Source organism: Rhinatrema bivittatum, chromosome 1 (assembly GCF_901001135.1).
Source record: "Rhinatrema bivittatum chromosome 1, aRhiBiv1.1, whole genome shotgun sequence".
Classification (NCBI taxonomy): domain Eukaryota; kingdom Metazoa; phylum Chordata; class Amphibia; order Gymnophiona; family Rhinatrematidae; genus Rhinatrema; species Rhinatrema bivittatum.
The window spans coordinates 227,993,975-228,011,154 of NC_042615.1; the positions used below are offsets into that span (position 1 = coordinate 227,993,975).

A 17,180-nucleotide genomic window follows, 5' to 3' on the forward strand; every position below is an offset into this window, starting at 1 on the left:
TTAGATCTCTGAGAACTAAGTTCATAACCAGTGCAACATTAACAATGCTGCTACCAAAATCAAGCAAACAATATAATTACCTTCTGATTAGACATTCTGAGTCTTTTCCTAGGCACTTCCTGAATTTCAGCATCTTCAGCTCGTTCGCATCTCCTCTTTGTTTGGTTTCTTTTATTTCCATGTAATTTACCTTTGGGGGGGGGGGGGGGGGGTGAAACTTGCATGAAAAGCTCACGTATAAGCTATTCTAGGTATTTTTTGTTTTACTTAATTTAAACTCAGTAATAGCTCAGTATATATGCTCACTCCTTAGAGCCCCAAATTAGAAATGGATCAAAAAATACATTTAGACTACCCTATCATTGCCCATCAATACCAATAATTTAACTGGATTTAAAATTGCTATTTGGCCAACTGTTTTAAAATGAAACTTATTTTGTGAAAGTCTAACACTATAACCTTACAAGCAAACTATAAAGATATATCTTTACCAATAAAACCATTAATATTTCAAAAGCTACTCACTTTTAAGTCTTGCCCTATAAAGTACTAAGCTTAACCACAAAAATAAAAATGCATACTGACTCCTGAAGATACCCACTAAGTTTGTGGACAATAAAGATTGCATGTAACGTTCCATAGAAGACAGAACTTTCAATTGTGTGATTGTTTTGTAAGCCCAAGATCAACAAGTTAGTTTTGCTCAGTACGTTTTATGACCATCTGCTCACAAGTCCATTCTAATTATAAGCATATTTCCTTTCATTCAACAGTTTTAGAACATAATGCTTCTTTTTACATTTTAAAACTTAATATAAATATATATAACATATATATTTTTATATATATTTATATAGCTGGAAGGATTAGTGACCCATCAATAGCCATTAGGCATCTTTAATTGCTTTCTGTTACTACTACATTTATTCCAAGTACAAAGCTGATACAAAGATGTGTTTATTGTGAAGTGATGTCATCTGTGTACATAAAGACTAGTGCACATATCAATGACGGAAAGACCACAAACTGTGCAATTTAAGGGATTATTACAGCAAATGACTGCACACAAACAAGTGGAAGCCACCTCCAAAACTTAACAGTATTTTAATATTTTAAAATTTGTTCCATACCTGAAAGTGCATTTTCAATGGGAACAAAATATTTTCAAATGGAGCTTATAAAATAAAGAATGGAAATTTAAGACAAAAAGATTGATAACTATAACCAGTTTTTTTTTTCCTATCAAATACGTTTTAGCTACTTTACAATTCAAAACTAAATGGATTTCAGTTATGATTTTTTTTTTTTTAAAGGGATGAGTAAAGGTGATCTTTTCATGTGCAGAACACTACACGACAATGCACAAATGCATACTTTTAAACATCACCTCATATGGATCCTACAGGATTACATTACATGCATTACAATACTAAGTTAAACAAATTTCAGTACTACAGTTTTCATTTATTGAGTTTAGGATCCATTAAGATATTATATCCAAGGATGAGAACATCTGAGAAAAATAAAGATGGTTAGCTAAAACATGTAGTTCCCAAAATGGTACACCCAATAGCTAACTATAATGATAAACATAGCACACAACACAAATTTCAATTACTTCGGGATCTTGATCTCCTTTTAGATGGATCTTGAAACCCTTTACGTTTGGCTTCTCCAATATTCTTCAGTGATGAACCTTGAGAGATACAGAAGTTTGTTTTTTTTTAAAACCAGTATTCAATTATTCTAGGACATACTTTAAGTTAAGGGTCATCGAGATATTTTTTCTAAAAATAAGGATGGCTTTATTGTTAGTAGTTTTCTCTAGAACACAAAGATGATAAAACCAAAGCACACTGCGATTTTATACAAATCTGAAATTTTAGAGAAGAAAATCTTTTCCTGCTGTCCCTCATTCTTGCCACTGCCCACAGCAGCATTTGGTAACTGCAAGAAATCTAACAGCAGACACTCCTGTAGTGCAATAAAACAGAACTAAAATCAGGTAAACTTCATAGCAATCTTTCATTCTCTCTTTAAAGGCAGTTGCCCCAAGATTACTGAATCACTATCAGTACTAAATAAAAATTTCTGTTAGAAAAATCTGACCTAGAGCAATAAAGATTAAGCTGCAGACTTTGAAAAAAGCTGTACAGAATCAGATTTGAAATCTTTGCTTTATGAAATGATTTATTAAATACAAATGTGTCAGAAGTAAAAGTAGGGGCAAAGATGACAGCAGCAGTTATATGAACTTAATTTTTCTTGCTGATTAACAGATTTGATTTAACCAAACTGAATTTGAATCCTAATCCCTCTGTTAGTGAGGGATTTGGGATGGAGGCTGCTTGAGGCCAGGAGAAGAATGAAAAACCATCTCTTAGCAAGTATACATTACATCTTCATAAAGCATTGTACAAGAATATAGACCAAGGTTTGCTTTATTTATAATCATTTGCATTCTTTTGCTATTGCCAAAAGACACCTAGTATTAAAACTGGAGAATAGTGAAAACTCAAATGTGTGCCTGGTTTGACAATATTCATATCAAACTCATTTAATGTACAGGCCAGTTTCATGTTTACCAGAGTCTTCTTCAGGTTTGGGAGAGGTCAGAATGGCAAACTTTGTGTTATAGCGAGCTTTCTGTTTATCACTAAGCATATTCCATTGCGATTCAAGCAATTCTTCAATTTCCTCTCTTGAAGCATCTGGATGTTCTGCAATCACCTATGAAATGAAAATGTGAAATGAACAAAAATTGAAATAAGCTTCTAGTACTACAGACCTCAAATGAGATAAGCTCACTTTTCCCAAAAAGGGTTTTGGTGTGTAGCAAATCTAAAATCAAATTAGGGAATATTAAAAATGCAGTTAACGGTAGTTACACATCACAAGCCATGGGTGTAAATCTTTCTAGTCAACAAGAGAGACTATGGACCAGTTTCCTGGGCAGGTAGGAAATTTGGCTGCAATATGAAACACCACAAGAGGGAGGTACTTAAGATTTTGTTTCCTTTAACAAGGGTCAGAAATAGCTGGAGAAGCAGGGTCAGGTGGGCAGCGAGAGTAGCAGAAGCATGGGCAGAGAGAGGAGGATAAAGTACGAGGAGCTTTTAAGATTGAGAAATCTGGAGAAGGGAGGTTCTTTGAGAATTTGGACGGAAGAAAGCAGTGTTCTGTCCCCGATTCTGGTCCTGCTCCCCTCAGAATCCCATTCTATTTCTTTTTCTCTGCCCTTCCAGGTGCTGATCCACTCACACACACAATCCTTTTCCATTCACAATCCCTTCTCATCCTTCCCCCTCACCCAGCCAATTCTCTTTGCTCCCCTCTCACATCACTGATCCTTTTTCACCTTCTCCCCACTGATTTGGGCAAGAGAAGAGAAATGACACTGTGGGTCACATCCACCCTATCTGCTGCCTAGAGTTGTAATGCCAGGAATCAGATGGTTCAAAGTACCAGTCGGATTCCAACGAGCAAGCCCAAGGTTCTATTCTCTCTCCTGCTCCTCTTCATGGCCAGGATCAGCACAGGGTTAATAGAGATCAGCAGGTGTGGGGAAATATACAATCAAGGTAACTAAAGGTGTTATTAAAGCAAACAATTGCACACAGTTGCAACAAGATTAGTTCAAAATCTAGATAGTTGCTGGGGTTTTTTTTATTTAATGTATTCAGTTATGTCTTCTATATGATTGCGTGATTCAATGGATAAAACTCAAGTATTAATTTCACAATTAAAAAGCACACAATACTTTTAAAAACTTTTTACTGTTAATGTTGAGATTACTTACCTGATAATCTCCTTTTCCTTAGTGTATGCAGATGGACTCAGAACAAGTGGGTATAGTGTGCTCGTGCTAGCAGTTGGAGACGGATCTGACGTCAGCACGGGTACATATACCCCCACAGGAAGTGAAGCAACTCAGTAATCTTCCTTGCAAAAGCTGTTATGGATATATGTGTACTGACCGATCAATGAATTAGTGAAACAGGATTCCCCTGACCGATTGATAGTAGCTGGAGACCGCCAGCGCTTCCAACCGGAAGGCGTCGACACCTGGTAGAGTGGACGCTCTCGTGTAAGAAATGACATGTCTTACCTGGAAGTGGCAAAAATCCATGTATACTGGCAGCCGGGCGGGATGGTGAGTCCATCTGCATACACTAAGGAAAAGGAGATTATCAGGTAAGTAATCTCAACATTTCCTAGCGGGTAGCACATGGACTCAAAACAAGTGGGATGTACAAAAGCTACTCCCGAACTGGGCGAGAGGCTGCCTGAGGACCGCGTAGGACTGCCCTCGCAAATGCTGTGTCCTCCCTGGCCTGGACATCCAGATGGTAAAATCTGGAAAAGGTAAGGAGGGAGGACCATGTTGCCGCCTTACATATCTCCGCGGGCGACAGCATCCTAGATTCTGCCCAAGAGGCCGCCTGCGCTCTGGTGGAATGAGCCTTGACCTGCAGAGGTGGTGACTTCCCGGCCTCTACATAGGCCGCTCTGATAACTTCTTTGATCCAGCGGGCTATGGTGGGCCGAGAGGCCGCTTCCCCTTGCTTCTTCCCGCTGTGAAGGACGAACAGATGGTCCGTCTTTCGTACTGCTTCTGTCTTTTCCAGGTATCTGGGCAGCAATCTGCCGATGTCGAGATGGCGTAGCAAACGCCCTTCTTCTGATTTCTTCAAACCCGCCGTGGTTGGCAAAGATATGGTTTGGTTGAGGTGAAATTGTGAGACTACTTTAGGTAAGAAAGAGGGAACCGTGCGAAGATGGATAGCCTCTGGAGTGATTCTGAGAAAGGGATCACGGCAGGACAGATGGTGTTCTTGCTGGCGGCGTGCGGAACACACTGCCAGCAAGAACACCATCTTCAAAGTTAGCGAACGGTGAGACAGGCCCCGAAGGGGTCTGAAGGTGGATCCTGCGAGGAAATCCAAAACTATGTTGAGGTTCCACAGGGGCACTGGCCACTTCAGTGGCGGACGAATGTGCTTGACTCCTTTCAGGAAGCGGGAAACATCTGGGTGCGTGGCAATGGTCTTGCCATCCCTCCTGGGACCGTAGCAAGACAGCGCAGCCACCTGAACCTTGATGGAGCTTAGGGAGAGACCCTTCTGAAGCCCATCCTGCATGAAATCCAGAACAATAGGGATTGTGGTCGCATGTGGATTGGTGCCATGAGTGTCGCACCAGGCTTCAAATACTCTCCAGATCCTTATGTAGGTGAGGGATGTGGAAAATTTGCGAGCTCGGAGGAGTGTATCTATCACCGGCTCAGAGTAACCTCTTTTCTTCAAGTCTAGCCCTCTCAATGGCCAGACCGTAAGAGAGAATTGAGCCGGATCCTCGTGGAGGATGCGACCTTGATGAAGCAGGTCCCTGAGAGGAGGCAGGGGAAGGGGCTCCCCTGTCAGTAGTCTTCTCATGTCCGCGTACCAGGGTCTTCTTGGCCAGTCTGGTGCTACTAGAAGAACTAGGCCTCTGTGCCTCTGAATCTTGTGTATAAGGGCGCCCAGCAGGGGCCACGGCGGAAAGGCGTATAGCAGGGTCCCTGGAGGCCATGGCTGAACCAGGGAGTCGATCCCGTGTGAGAACGGATCTCGCTTGCGGCTGAAGTATCTGGGTACTTGAGCATTGGACCTGTCCCGCTAATAGGTCCATGTCCGGAGTCCCCCACTGATCCACAATCATCTGGAAGGCTGTGGGGGACAGCTGCCATTCTCCCGGATTTAGGCTTTCCCTGCTGAGGAAGTCTGCCGCGGTGTTGTCCCTTCCGGCAATGTGGACGGCGGAGATGTCCTGTAGATTCGCCTCTGCCCAAGCCATCTGCGGGGCTATCTCTAGGGACACCTGTTGGCTTCTGGTTCCGCCCTGTCGGTTGATGTATGCCACCGTGGTGGCGTTGTCGGACATCACGCTGACTGCTCTGTTCCTCAGTCTGTGAGCAAATCGCAGTCAGGCTAATCAGACTGCCCGTGCCTCTAGACCAGTGGTTCTCATCCCTGTCCTGGGGACCCCCCCAGCCAGTCGGGTTTTCAGGATATCCACAACGAATATGCATGAGAGAAAATTTGCATGTTATGGAGGCAGTTGTATGCAAATTTTATCTCATGCATATTCGTTGTGGATATCATGAAAACCTGACTGGCTGGGGGGGGGTCCCCAGGTCAGGGTTGAGAACCACTGCTCTAGACGGTTGATGTTCCACCCCGACTCTTCTCTGTTCCACCGCCCTTGGGCGGTGAGCTCTTCGCAGTGTGCTCCCCATCCGCTCAGGCTGGCATCTGTGGTGAGCAGAGTCCACGTGGGGGAGGACATCTTCGACCCCCTGCTCGTGTGGTTGGACTGCAACCACCACCGTAGCTGGGTCCGCAGTCTGGCTGGTAGAGGTAGATGCACAGAGTAATTCCGGAAGCATGGGCTCCATCGAGAGAGGAGGGAGCGTTGTAGTGGTCTCATATGGGCCCGCGCCCAGGGTACCACTTCCAGGGTGGATGCCATGAGACCGAGAACCTGCAGATAGTCCCAAGCTATGGGCCGGCTGGCTCCCATCAAGGACCGTAGACGCATCTGGAGTTTTAACCTTCTCTTGGTGGTGAGGCTGACTTTGTCTGCCTGGGTGTCGAACTGGACTCCCAGGTATTCCAGTGATTGGGAAGGCTGTAGGCAGCTCTTGTTTAGGTTGACTACCCATCCCAGGCTTTCCAGCAGGGAGATCACTCTGTTGGTTGCCCGATGGCTCTCCTCTCGGGATTTCGCCCTGATCAGCCAATTGTCTAGGTAGGGATGGACAAGGATTCCTTCCCGTCTGAGCGCAGCTGCCACCGCTACGATCACCTTTGTGAAGGTCCTCGGCGCCGTGGCTAACCCGAAAGGCAAAGCCCGGAATTGGAAGTGTCGTCCCAGAACCTTGAAGCGTAGGTAGCGCTGATGATCCCGATGGATCGGGATATGCAGGTAGGCATCTGACAAGTCTAAGGCCATGAGGAATTCCCCTGGCTGTACTGCGGTCTTGACTGAGCGCAGAGTTTCCATGCGAAACCTCGGGACCCTTAAGTATCGGTTGACTGACTTGAGGTCCAATACGGGCCGGAAAGTGCCCTCTTTCTTGGGTACCATGAAATAAATGGAATAGTGCCCAGAATCCATTTCCCATGCAGGTACTGGGATTATGGCTTTCAAGGACAGGAGCCTCGCCAGGGTAGCTTCCAATGCTGCCGTCTTGTGGATTGGACACGGAGATTCCACAAACCTGTCCGGAGGGATGTGATGGAAGTCCAGATAATACCCCTCTCGGATGATGGCGAGGACCCACTGGTCCGACGTAATCTTGACCCATCTGGGGTAGAAGAGGGTTAACCTGCGCCCTATGGCTTCGTCCCCCGGATGGATCGGCTGATTCTCATTGTGGGGTGCGGCTGGGACCCGAACCCGAGCCGGCTCCCCTCTTGTGCTGCTTGGTCCGAAAGGACTGGTTCCTGGCCTGAGGACGAGGTGCCTGGTAGCGACTCCTATAGGAAGTGAAGCGTTGGGAGCTTCTACCTCTGGAGTGCCTCGGAAAGGTGCACTGGTTCCTCTTGGACCTGTCTTCCGGCAGTCAAGGTACTGGAGAGGCACCCCATGTGCTGGCCAGTTTATCTAGGTCGCTGCCGAACAGAAGAGACCCCTTGAACGGCATTCTAGTGAGACATGTCTTAGAAGGAGCGTCGGCTGACCAGTTCCGTATCCAGAGCTGCCTCCTGGCTGCTACTGAGGAGGAGACCCCCCCTTGGCTGTCGTACGGACTAGGTTGGAGGCGGCATCCGTAAGGAACGAGAGAGCTGAATCCATGTCTGCTGCCGGCGCATTGTTCCTGACCTGTGACAAACAGGAACGCGTTACCACTGTGCAGCAGGTTGCGATTCGCAGAGACAGAGCTGCCACCTCAAAGGTTTGTTTCAGGATGGCGTCCAGGCGTCAGTCATAAGCCTCCTTGAGGGCCGCCCCCCCCCCTCCACTGGAATGGTAGTGCGCTTGACCACAGCGCTAAACAAGGCGTCCACCTTAGGGCACGCCAGCATATCCTTGATTGCCGGGTCCAGGGGGTACATGCCGGACAGGGCCCGACCCCCTTTGAATGAGGCCTCCGGCGCATTCCACTCCAAATCGATCAGCTGTTGCGCCGCTTGCAGGAAGGGGAAATGGCGGGCTGTGGGACGAAGACCCTCCAGCAGGGGGTTCTGCGTAGATGCCTCCATGGTGCTGGGGCCTGGAATAGCCAACTCAGTCAGGCACTGAGAGACCAGGTCGGGGAGATCCTCCTTGGGAAAGAACCGCCTCATAGTTTGATATGGCTCCATCCCCGAGGGAAGTTCCCCCTTCTCGGGGGGTTCGGACTCGTCCTCCGAGACCTCAGGGTCCGCAGGAGCCGGACTGCCCGGAGGCGGGTGCCCGCGGTAAGGGCGAGAGGGGGTCCTGGAGCAGGGTCAGCCGGGGCAGCAGGGCCTGGACGGGAAGCTGACTGCATCTGTACGAAGGCGTGGATCCCCTTAAATAAGTCCACCCAGGAAATGGAAGTGGTCTCCAGCCGTCGGGGTACCAGGTCCCCCGGGATTCCTGGCTGTTTGAGACGGCCCGCTAGATCCGGGGTGGCCCCTGGGGAACTGTCGGTAAACCTCGGTTGAGACTGGTCTCGGTTGAGGAGGAGCACCTGCACGTTTAGACCCGACTGTTTCTTCGGGCCGTGGTGACGTGAGCTCCACCACAGCTCTGCTGATCTTCTTGCTTTTCGGGTCGTGCCTCCTCCCTTTTGGGGTTGGAGGAGGCGGGTCTCCAGCCTCGTCCCGCCTCCCCACAGCAGTGGCAGCCAATGAACGGTAGCCGGGGAGAGCGGCGCCGCGGACCGGCAAAAAACCCCCAACGGCCCGGTCCCGGTCCGCGAACCGGTGGTTGGGGACCCCTGAGCTACAGTACCTGAGAAGTGGAGGGTGACCAACATAATGCCCATTTTTACAAAGTACTCCGGGGCACTATAGACCAATAAAGCCTGATGTCAGTAGTGGGCAAAATAGTAGAAGCTATTTTGAAGGCCAAATTATTGGCCATTGGATCTGCCACAGTATGTCTATCTTTTTTTTTTTTTTGAAGGAGTTAAACATATTGACAAGAGAGTCAGTTTATATAATATCTGGTTTTTCAAAAGGAGTTTGACAAAGTCCTTCATGAGTGACTCATCAGAAAAGCTGAAAAATCATGGGATATGAAGTAATGACCTATTGTGGACTGGTAACTCGCTAATCGACAGGAAACAGAGAAAGGCTAAATGGTCATTTCTCTCAATGAAGAAAGGTAAGTAGTGGATTGACCCAGGAATCTGTACTAGGACTGGTGCTTTTTAACATTTATAAATGATCTGGAAAAGGGAATAATAAGTGAGGGGATCAAGTTTGCAGAGAAGAAAAAATTATTCCAAGTTTGTTAAGACACAAGCAGATTGTGAGAAATTATAGGAGGACCATGCAAGACTGAGAATCCAAATGGCAGTTGAAATTTAATATGGAGAAGTGCAAAAAAGAAAATTATTCCTTACCTGTTAATTTTCGCTCCTGTAGTACCATGGATCAGTCCAGACGGTGGGTTATGTCCCCCGTCCAGCAGATGGAGTCAGAACAAAGTTCCGAGGGAGGTGCTACATAAGCCCGCACCCCCTCTATGTCCCTTCAGTAACTAGACTATCAAAGCCATAACAAGAAGGAAAAACGAAGGGATCAAGAAAAACTCACTTATAAAACTTGAAAACTGGAAACATAATAGAACTGATGTCCAATGGCAACTTGCCAACAGAACAGTGTTGAACAGCTCCACAGAAGGAAGTAAGACAGAAAAAGCTGTACCCGGGAGGTTCCGATACAGAGGGACAATCGAGCAGTAGATCCCCTGAACAGAAACTCCACCAGACTGAGGGAGGGCATCTGGACTGATCCATGGTACTACAGGAACGAAAATTAGCAGGTAAGGAATAATTTTCTTTTCCTGTACGTACCAGGATCAGTCCAGACAGTGGGGTGTACCAAAGCTTCCCTACTGAGGGTGGGCCATAGATAGCCCTGCTCGAATGACCCTGTCGCCAAATGAACCAAAAGTCGATGAATGGACATCCAGACGATAGTGGCGAGCAAAGGTATGTAGCGACTTCCAGGTGGCCACCCTGCAAATTTCCTGCGAGGAGACCAAACGATTCTCCGCCCAGGAAGTCACCTGGGAACGGGCCCTAATCCCCACTGAGGGTTGTTTTCCAGATCCAATGTAAGCTGCCAGAATGGACTCCTTGAGCCAACGGGCAATCATCTTCTTAGAAGCCGGGTGCCCCTTCTTAGGCCCAGACCAAAGTACGAAGAGATGATCAGAGAGTTGGAACTTCCAAATAACGCATAAGGCAGCGTTTCACATCGAGCTTGCTGAGGTCTTGAGAGTCAGCTGATGAGAAGGAAGGTAGTTCTACCGTCTGATTCAGGTGAAAAGAAGAAACCACCTTGGGTAGGAACGATGGTACAGTGCGTAAGGTAACCCCCGAATCGGTAAGACGAAGATAAGGTTCTCTACAGGATAACGCTTGTAGTTCAGAAACCCGACGGGCTGAACAAATGGCCACTAGAAAAACCATCTTGAGAGTGAGGTCCTTTAAGGTAGCGGTCCACAAAGGCTCGAAAGGAGGTCCCCCGAGGGTCCGGAGCACTAGGTTAAGGTTCCAAGAGGGGCACGGAGCTTGTAGAGGTGGCTTCAAATGCTGCACTCCCTTGAGGAAACGAGTGACATCCGGATGAGAGGAAAGGGGAATCTCTGTCCCTCGACGAAGCAAAGCTCCCAGGGATGCAACCTGTACCTGAAGGGAGTTATAGGCTAACCCCTTATCCAGACATGCCTGTAGAAACGAGTGAATCTGTGTCACCGAGGTGTGTTCTGGTTGTGTGGCGTGCATCGTACACCATACACCATGACTCGAATACTTTCCACACCCGGACATAGGTGACGGAGGTGGACGTCTTCAGAGCTCGAAGGAGGGTCGAAATCACAGCCTCCGGGTAGCCTCGTCGTCTCAATTGGCGCCTCTCAAAAGCCAGGCCGCAAGACAGAAGCGATCTGCCTCGTCGAAAAATATGGGACCTTGACGCAGGAGTTGTGGAAGATGACTAAGACGCAGGGGGCCATCCGCTGCCAGGTTGAGTAGGTCTGCAAACCATGGGCGGCGAGGCCACTCCGGAGCCACCAGAATCACTGTGCCTTGGTGGTTCTCGATTCTTCGTAGCACCCTGCCCACGAGAGGCAGGGTGCTACGAAGGGAAACACAGAGGAGTAGGTGCCGGGGCCACAGCAGTACCAGTGCATCGACGCCCTCCGCGCCGTGTTCTCTTTGCAACTGAAGAAGCGAGAGGCCTTCGTGTTGCGGGCCGTCACCATGAGGTCTACATGAGGGGGTCCCCCAACGGTGTACGATCAGATGCATCGCCTCCTCCGAGAGTTCCCATTCCCTGGGGTCCAGATGTTGACGGCTAAGGAAATCCACCTGGATATTGTCCACACCTGTGATGTGTGACACCGCCAGGTGTACCAGGTGTAGCTCCGCCCATGCCATGAGCTTGTCCGCTTCCAGGGAGATGTGCCTGCTTCTCGGGCCTCCCTGGCGGTTTATATATGCCACCGTGGTCACGTTGTCCGAGAGTATCTTGACAGCTCGATGGTGAATGAGGGGTAGGAACTCCTTCAGAGCCAGCCGGACTGCTCTGGTTTCCAGGCGATTGATGGGCCACTGCCTCTGGGCTGCTGTCCACTGTCCCTGCAGAGATCTCGTCTGACAGACCGCACCCCAACCCGAGAGGCTGGCATCCATCGTGATTACGATCCAGTCTGGAGTCTCCAAAGATATCCCCTGAGCCAGATGCCACGGTTCTAGCCACCAGTCGAGACTGTCCTCGGCCGCTTGTGTAATCGGGAGGATTGCCTGAAACTCCCTGGACACTGGTTTCCAGCGAGAAAGCAAGGCTCTTTGTAGTGGACATAGATGTGCAAAAGCCCAGAGTACCAGATCTATGGTTGATGCCATAGACCCCAGTACTTGGAGATAGTCCCACGCTGTTGGCGGGGACAGAGCCGTGAAGCCCTGTATTTGATCCCGCAACGCCTGTGACCGCTCTGGCCGCAGGAAAATCTTGCCCTCTGCTGTGTCAAACCTCGCGCCCAGGAAGTCCAGCGACTGCGACGGGATGAGGCTGCTTTTGGCGAAGTTGATGACCCACCCGAGGGTCTGAAGGAGTTGTATCACTCTGTCGACCGCTTGATAACCCTGGCTCAAGGATTTCACTCTGATGAGCCAGTTGTCCAGGTAAGGGTGAACCAAAATACCCTCGACGTAAGGCGGCTGCAACTACCACCATTACCTTTGTGAACACTCTTGGAGCCGTTGCCAGACCGAAGGGAAGCGCTTGGAACTGAAAATGTTGTCCCAATACCTTGAACCGGAGAAAGCGTTGGTGCGCCTTGAGGATTGGAATGGGGAGGTGCGTCTCCGTGAGGTCCAGGGAGGCCAGGAATTCTCCGCGGTGTACTGCCGCTATTACTGAGCGTAACGTCTCCATCCGGAAGTGTGGTACCTTGAGGGACTTGTTTACCACCTTGAGATCCAGGATTGGGTGGAAGGTGCCCTCCTTCTTGGGATTTACGAAGTAGATAGAGTAGTGCCCCTGGCCCACCTCTGGAGCCGGCACCGGGATAATTGCCCCCAGCGCAAGGAGCCGGTCCAACGTCTGGTGAACTGCGAGCTGCTTTTGAAGCGATTCGCAGGGGGAGAAGAGGAACCAATGATCAGACGTGATCCGGACCCAGTCCTCGTAGAAGACAGCAATCCGGCCTCCTACTCTGGGGAGCGCCGGGTGGGCCGACCTGGCATTATTGAGGGGGCTTGGAGGACGCGCTATGAGGCAGTCCGTCCTTGCCGGGTCTCCGCCCTCGAAAGGGCCGGTTCCAAGAATGCGAGCGGGAAGAGGGAGTCCTGGTGTTCTGCTGTTGTCTCGTGGTACGGAAACGGCGTTTATTTCGAAAACGATTTCTAGAAGAACCGAAGGATCTCGCGGAACGTGGCCGATCCTCTGGAAGGCTATGTACTGCATTTTCACCAAGGGATTTGATGATCTGATCCAGATCTTCACCAAAGAGAAACTTGCCCTTGAACGGTAGTGATCCCAGCCGCGTCTTGGAGGAAGAATCCGCTGACCAGTTCCAGAGCCAAAGCATATGCCGCGCAGAGACCGCCGCCACCATCGACCTGGCGAGGACCTGGAGCAGATCATACAAGACGTCTGCCCCGTATGCCATGACTGCCTCCAACCTATCCGCCTGGCTCGTCTCCTCTGGACGGAGGTCCTGCGATGTGAGAAGTTTTGTACCCAGCGGAGGCCTGCTCTTTGTGCCAATGAACTGCAGATAGCTGCTCATAATCCCAGCGCAGACACCTCGAAGATTCTTTTGAGGTACACCTCTAGCTTCCGGTCCTATAGGTCCCTCAGCGCTGTACCCCCTGTGACTGGGATAGTGGTGCGTTTGGTGACCGCCGAGACTGCGGAGTCGACCGTCGGGACCTTGAGGAGCTCAAGCAAATCCTCGGGTAGTGGGTACAGCTTCTCCATGGCCCTAACCAACCTTTACAGCGTGGCCTCAGGTGTGTCCCATTCCCTCGAGACCAACTGGAGAAACGTGGGATGGGTAGGGAAGGCCCTCGTGGGCAGAGTCCCGCCAAAAGGGGGTCCCCCTTCTTGGCCGCAGGCTCGGGGCCTGGCGGATCAGGCGGGGCATCCAGATCCAGCTCCTGTAGAATATGTGGGATGAGGTCCTCCAGTTCGTCCTTCTGGGAAATACGCAGGACCCTGGGGTCGTCCCCTTCCAGCTGTGCTGCTAATAGGGGGTCATCCCGTCGGATCCGTGATCGGGTCCCCCCCCTGATGCCGGGGGGCGACCGCTAGGCAAGCCCGGTGTGTGTGGGGGTGGGCCCCCTGCCCCCCCACCCTGAGATCCCATGATCTGGGGCAAGGGTCCCGGGAAGGAGATCCAGTGGCTGTGAGAGCCTAGCCAGGAAGGCATTAGCAGGACGAATTCCGGTGAGAACGCCGGAGGAACCGGGGGGGGGGGGTGGTTTGGTCGGGAGCTCCCCCGACTGGGACAAGGTGCTCAATGGCTGCACAGGGTCCAAAAACCGGTGGCAGGACCAAAAACGAGGGTTCTGTCTCCACCTCAGAGGCTTCCAAGTCATCAGGGTCCTGATGCAAAATGGCCGCCGTTCCCGCGCTCCGTGGGAACGGGGCTGGCTGCTAACCACCGCTGCGGTCCTGACTTCTCGCGCCAGAGCTGTCCCCCTGCCAGGAGCTACCCTCCCCGCTGGGGAGGCAGATGAGGCAAAATCCGTCCCGGGAGAGCCAGGCCCCCCCCTGTCAGCCACATGCGGTGCATGTTGAGACTCTCTGCATACCGCGTGGGGGGTGGAGAGAAGGCGGGGAGGAAGCGCGGGAAATGCCGGGCTGAGGCGCCGCAAGCGCCGAGCATTGCTCCGGGGCTTCTACTGAAACCCCCCCCCCCCCCGACCAAGACCAAAAAACCGGCTGGGGAATGAGACCTCCTGGTGGACAGCGGCAGCCCCGGGGAATGTGACGCCACAGGGCTGCGGGTCGGAAAACGTCCGAAGGGGGGGGAGGGGGGGGGGGGAGAAGAGGTTGGTGCCACCAACTTGCACCCCAGCGGCGCAGCGCTATCCCTAGGGGAAAAACCTGAGAAATTAAAACAAGAGGCACTTACCCCATCCACACAGAAAACAATCGGAGAAGACAGGACAGAGGGAAATAGAGAAAACAGGCCTGCTTGCAAGTGCCCCTGAGACAAAGTGACTTTCCCTGAGAGAAATTGAATCTTTTTTGGTTTTTTTTAAATGAGAAACTTGATCCCTCAAAGAACACAAAAGAGGTAAAAGTGAAAAGAAATCCTAAACTTGGCCCATGCCCTGGGGAACTGCTGTTCCCCTGCTCCTATCTGCTGGAGTCAGAAAAGATACTGAAGGGACATAGAGGGGGTGCGGGCTTATGTAGCACCTCCCTCGGAACTTTGTTCTGACTCCATCTGCTGGACGGGGGACATAACCCACAGTCTGGACTGATCCTGGTACGTACAGGGAATGATGCATATAGGGAAGAATAATATAAACTATAGGTACACAATGATGGGTTTCATATTAGGCATCACCATCCAGTGAAAGGATCTTGGAATCACAGTGGACAGTAGTTTTGACATACTTGACACAATGCACAGTAGCAGTTAAATAAGCAAATAGAACATTAGGTATTATCAAGAAAGGTATAAAACATAAAATAGAGGATATATCTCTATCAATCCATGATGTGACTGAACTTAAAAAAAAAATAAAATAAAATAATGGAACTAGAAAAGTACAGAGGATAACAAAAAATGGGGTTGTAGTGACTCCCCTATGAGGGAAGGCTAAACAGTTTAGAGCTCTTCAACCTGTAAAAGCAACAGCTGACAAGTGATAAGAGATCTATAAAATCTTAAGTGGGATGGAACAAATAACTAGGGAATGGTTATTTACCCTTTCAAAGAGTCAGTGGCCTAAGAGAGACTCCATGAAGCTAATGATCAGAGAAAGTACTTTTCACTTAGCATACAATTAAATTCTGGCATCTGTTGCCAGTTAGCTTAGCTACATCTAAAATGGGTTTAGACAAGTTCCTGAAGGAAAAGTTCATAAACCATTATTAGCCAAATAAATGTCGGAAAGCCACTTCTTATCCCTAGTTATGAGCAAAGATTGATCTATTCTTTGGGATCCTGCTAGATACTTGTGACCTTGATTGGCCACTGTCTTAAGAGGATGGCAATTCTTATGTCATATTCACAAATATTAATATCACTCATTTTGGTGGTGATGGTGCACACAGGTACAAAGTTATGTATTTATACAATTCAGCTTAAAGCAAGTCCAACACTTCAAAGTATCCAAATACAAACCTCATCTCTGTGTTTCTGACAAAAGACCAAAAACTGGGACATAGTGTCTCCCTTCTTGCTTCGTGGAATTGATGCACCAGATTTCTTTCTGTTTACAGGGGAGCTTATTCCACTTTTTGATTCTGTCCATTCAGATGTCTTTCGCAGAGAGCGGTTTTTATTCCCAAAGTATTCACTTCTTTGACAGCCATTGGAGGTGGGCAATTTTGATACCTTCCTTCTTTTGTTAGGAATGCTCTTTTCCTCATGGAAATCTGGACTTCCTTCTTCTGTACTGGAGGATTCCCCCAATTCCTCTAAGGGTTCCACAGCAATACCAGCTTCTGCTGCCACTTTGGGATTAAGATGAGGACGATCCTTCACATATACAAATGTAAATTTGGCTTTCCGCTCTTGGACAGACATGCTTACTGCATCTTTTGCCTGCATAATACCTATCTCCCATTGGACTCGCAACTTGCCTGAAATAGGTTTCAACATCTTAAGAAAAAGAAAAAATAATTTTATAAAAATGTGTTTACTTTTCATTCCAGGTTTTACATAATTCAAAAAACATTTAGCCGTTATTAAAATTATTCCCCTTATATTTTATTTGTTCATCATCCAAACATTAACATCTATATGTGAATCAGTGTAATATAAAGATGCTACAAAATAAATCCTATTTCTGAATACCCCACAATATCATAGCCATGGAGAACTTTAACCTAATTACCAAGTACCTACAATGTACTCACATAATTGGAAACAGTAGTTCTATCTCAGAAGCCATTAAGTATTGAAGACTTATTGCTCAATTCTAGAAAACCAACTTAATCTAAAGGAAATATAAAAACAAACATTTGATAATGTTGTTCAACAGAAATTCAGTAAATTGGGAAGCATTGGTCACCTTAATTTTCTCAGCTTTGGTAAGTGCTTGCCTGGCACTTTCCTGTCGCAACTGTTCATATTGTTGCTCTCCTTCAAACAGTACAATATTCTTCTCAAATATCCAGGCTCTTTCTGGGGCATTTCCAAAAAATTGTACATGAAACTGGCGAGCACACTTTCTTTTCCCTGAAATTTTAGGGGAACAAGAAAAAAGGAAATCAGCATTTAGAAAAACAAATACGTATTTGGTTAAGGTT

The 17,180-nt window shown here is 48.5% G+C and overlaps 1 protein-coding gene across 6 annotated transcripts in view; it reads right to left on the reverse strand.

Moving 5' to 3' along the window:
* NSD2 (nuclear receptor binding SET domain protein 2) overlaps nt 1-17,180 on the reverse strand; it is a 467,195-nt gene that overhangs the window by 352,142 nt on the left and 97,873 nt on the right. For all 6 annotated transcript variants that reach the window (XM_029592506.1, XM_029592533.1, XM_029592496.1 and 3 more), the window contains exons 4-8: nt 16,943-17,109; nt 16,051-16,530; nt 2,586-2,730; nt 1,619-1,696; nt 81-190 (exon numbers count right to left, since the gene is read on the reverse strand). In XM_029592506.1, the coding sequence (XP_029448366.1) occupies nt 81-190; nt 1,619-1,696; nt 2,586-2,730; nt 16,051-16,530; nt 16,943-17,109 (980 nt within the window). The remainder of the gene's footprint in view (nt 1-80; nt 191-1,618; nt 1,697-2,585; nt 2,731-16,050; nt 16,531-16,942; nt 17,110-17,180) is intronic.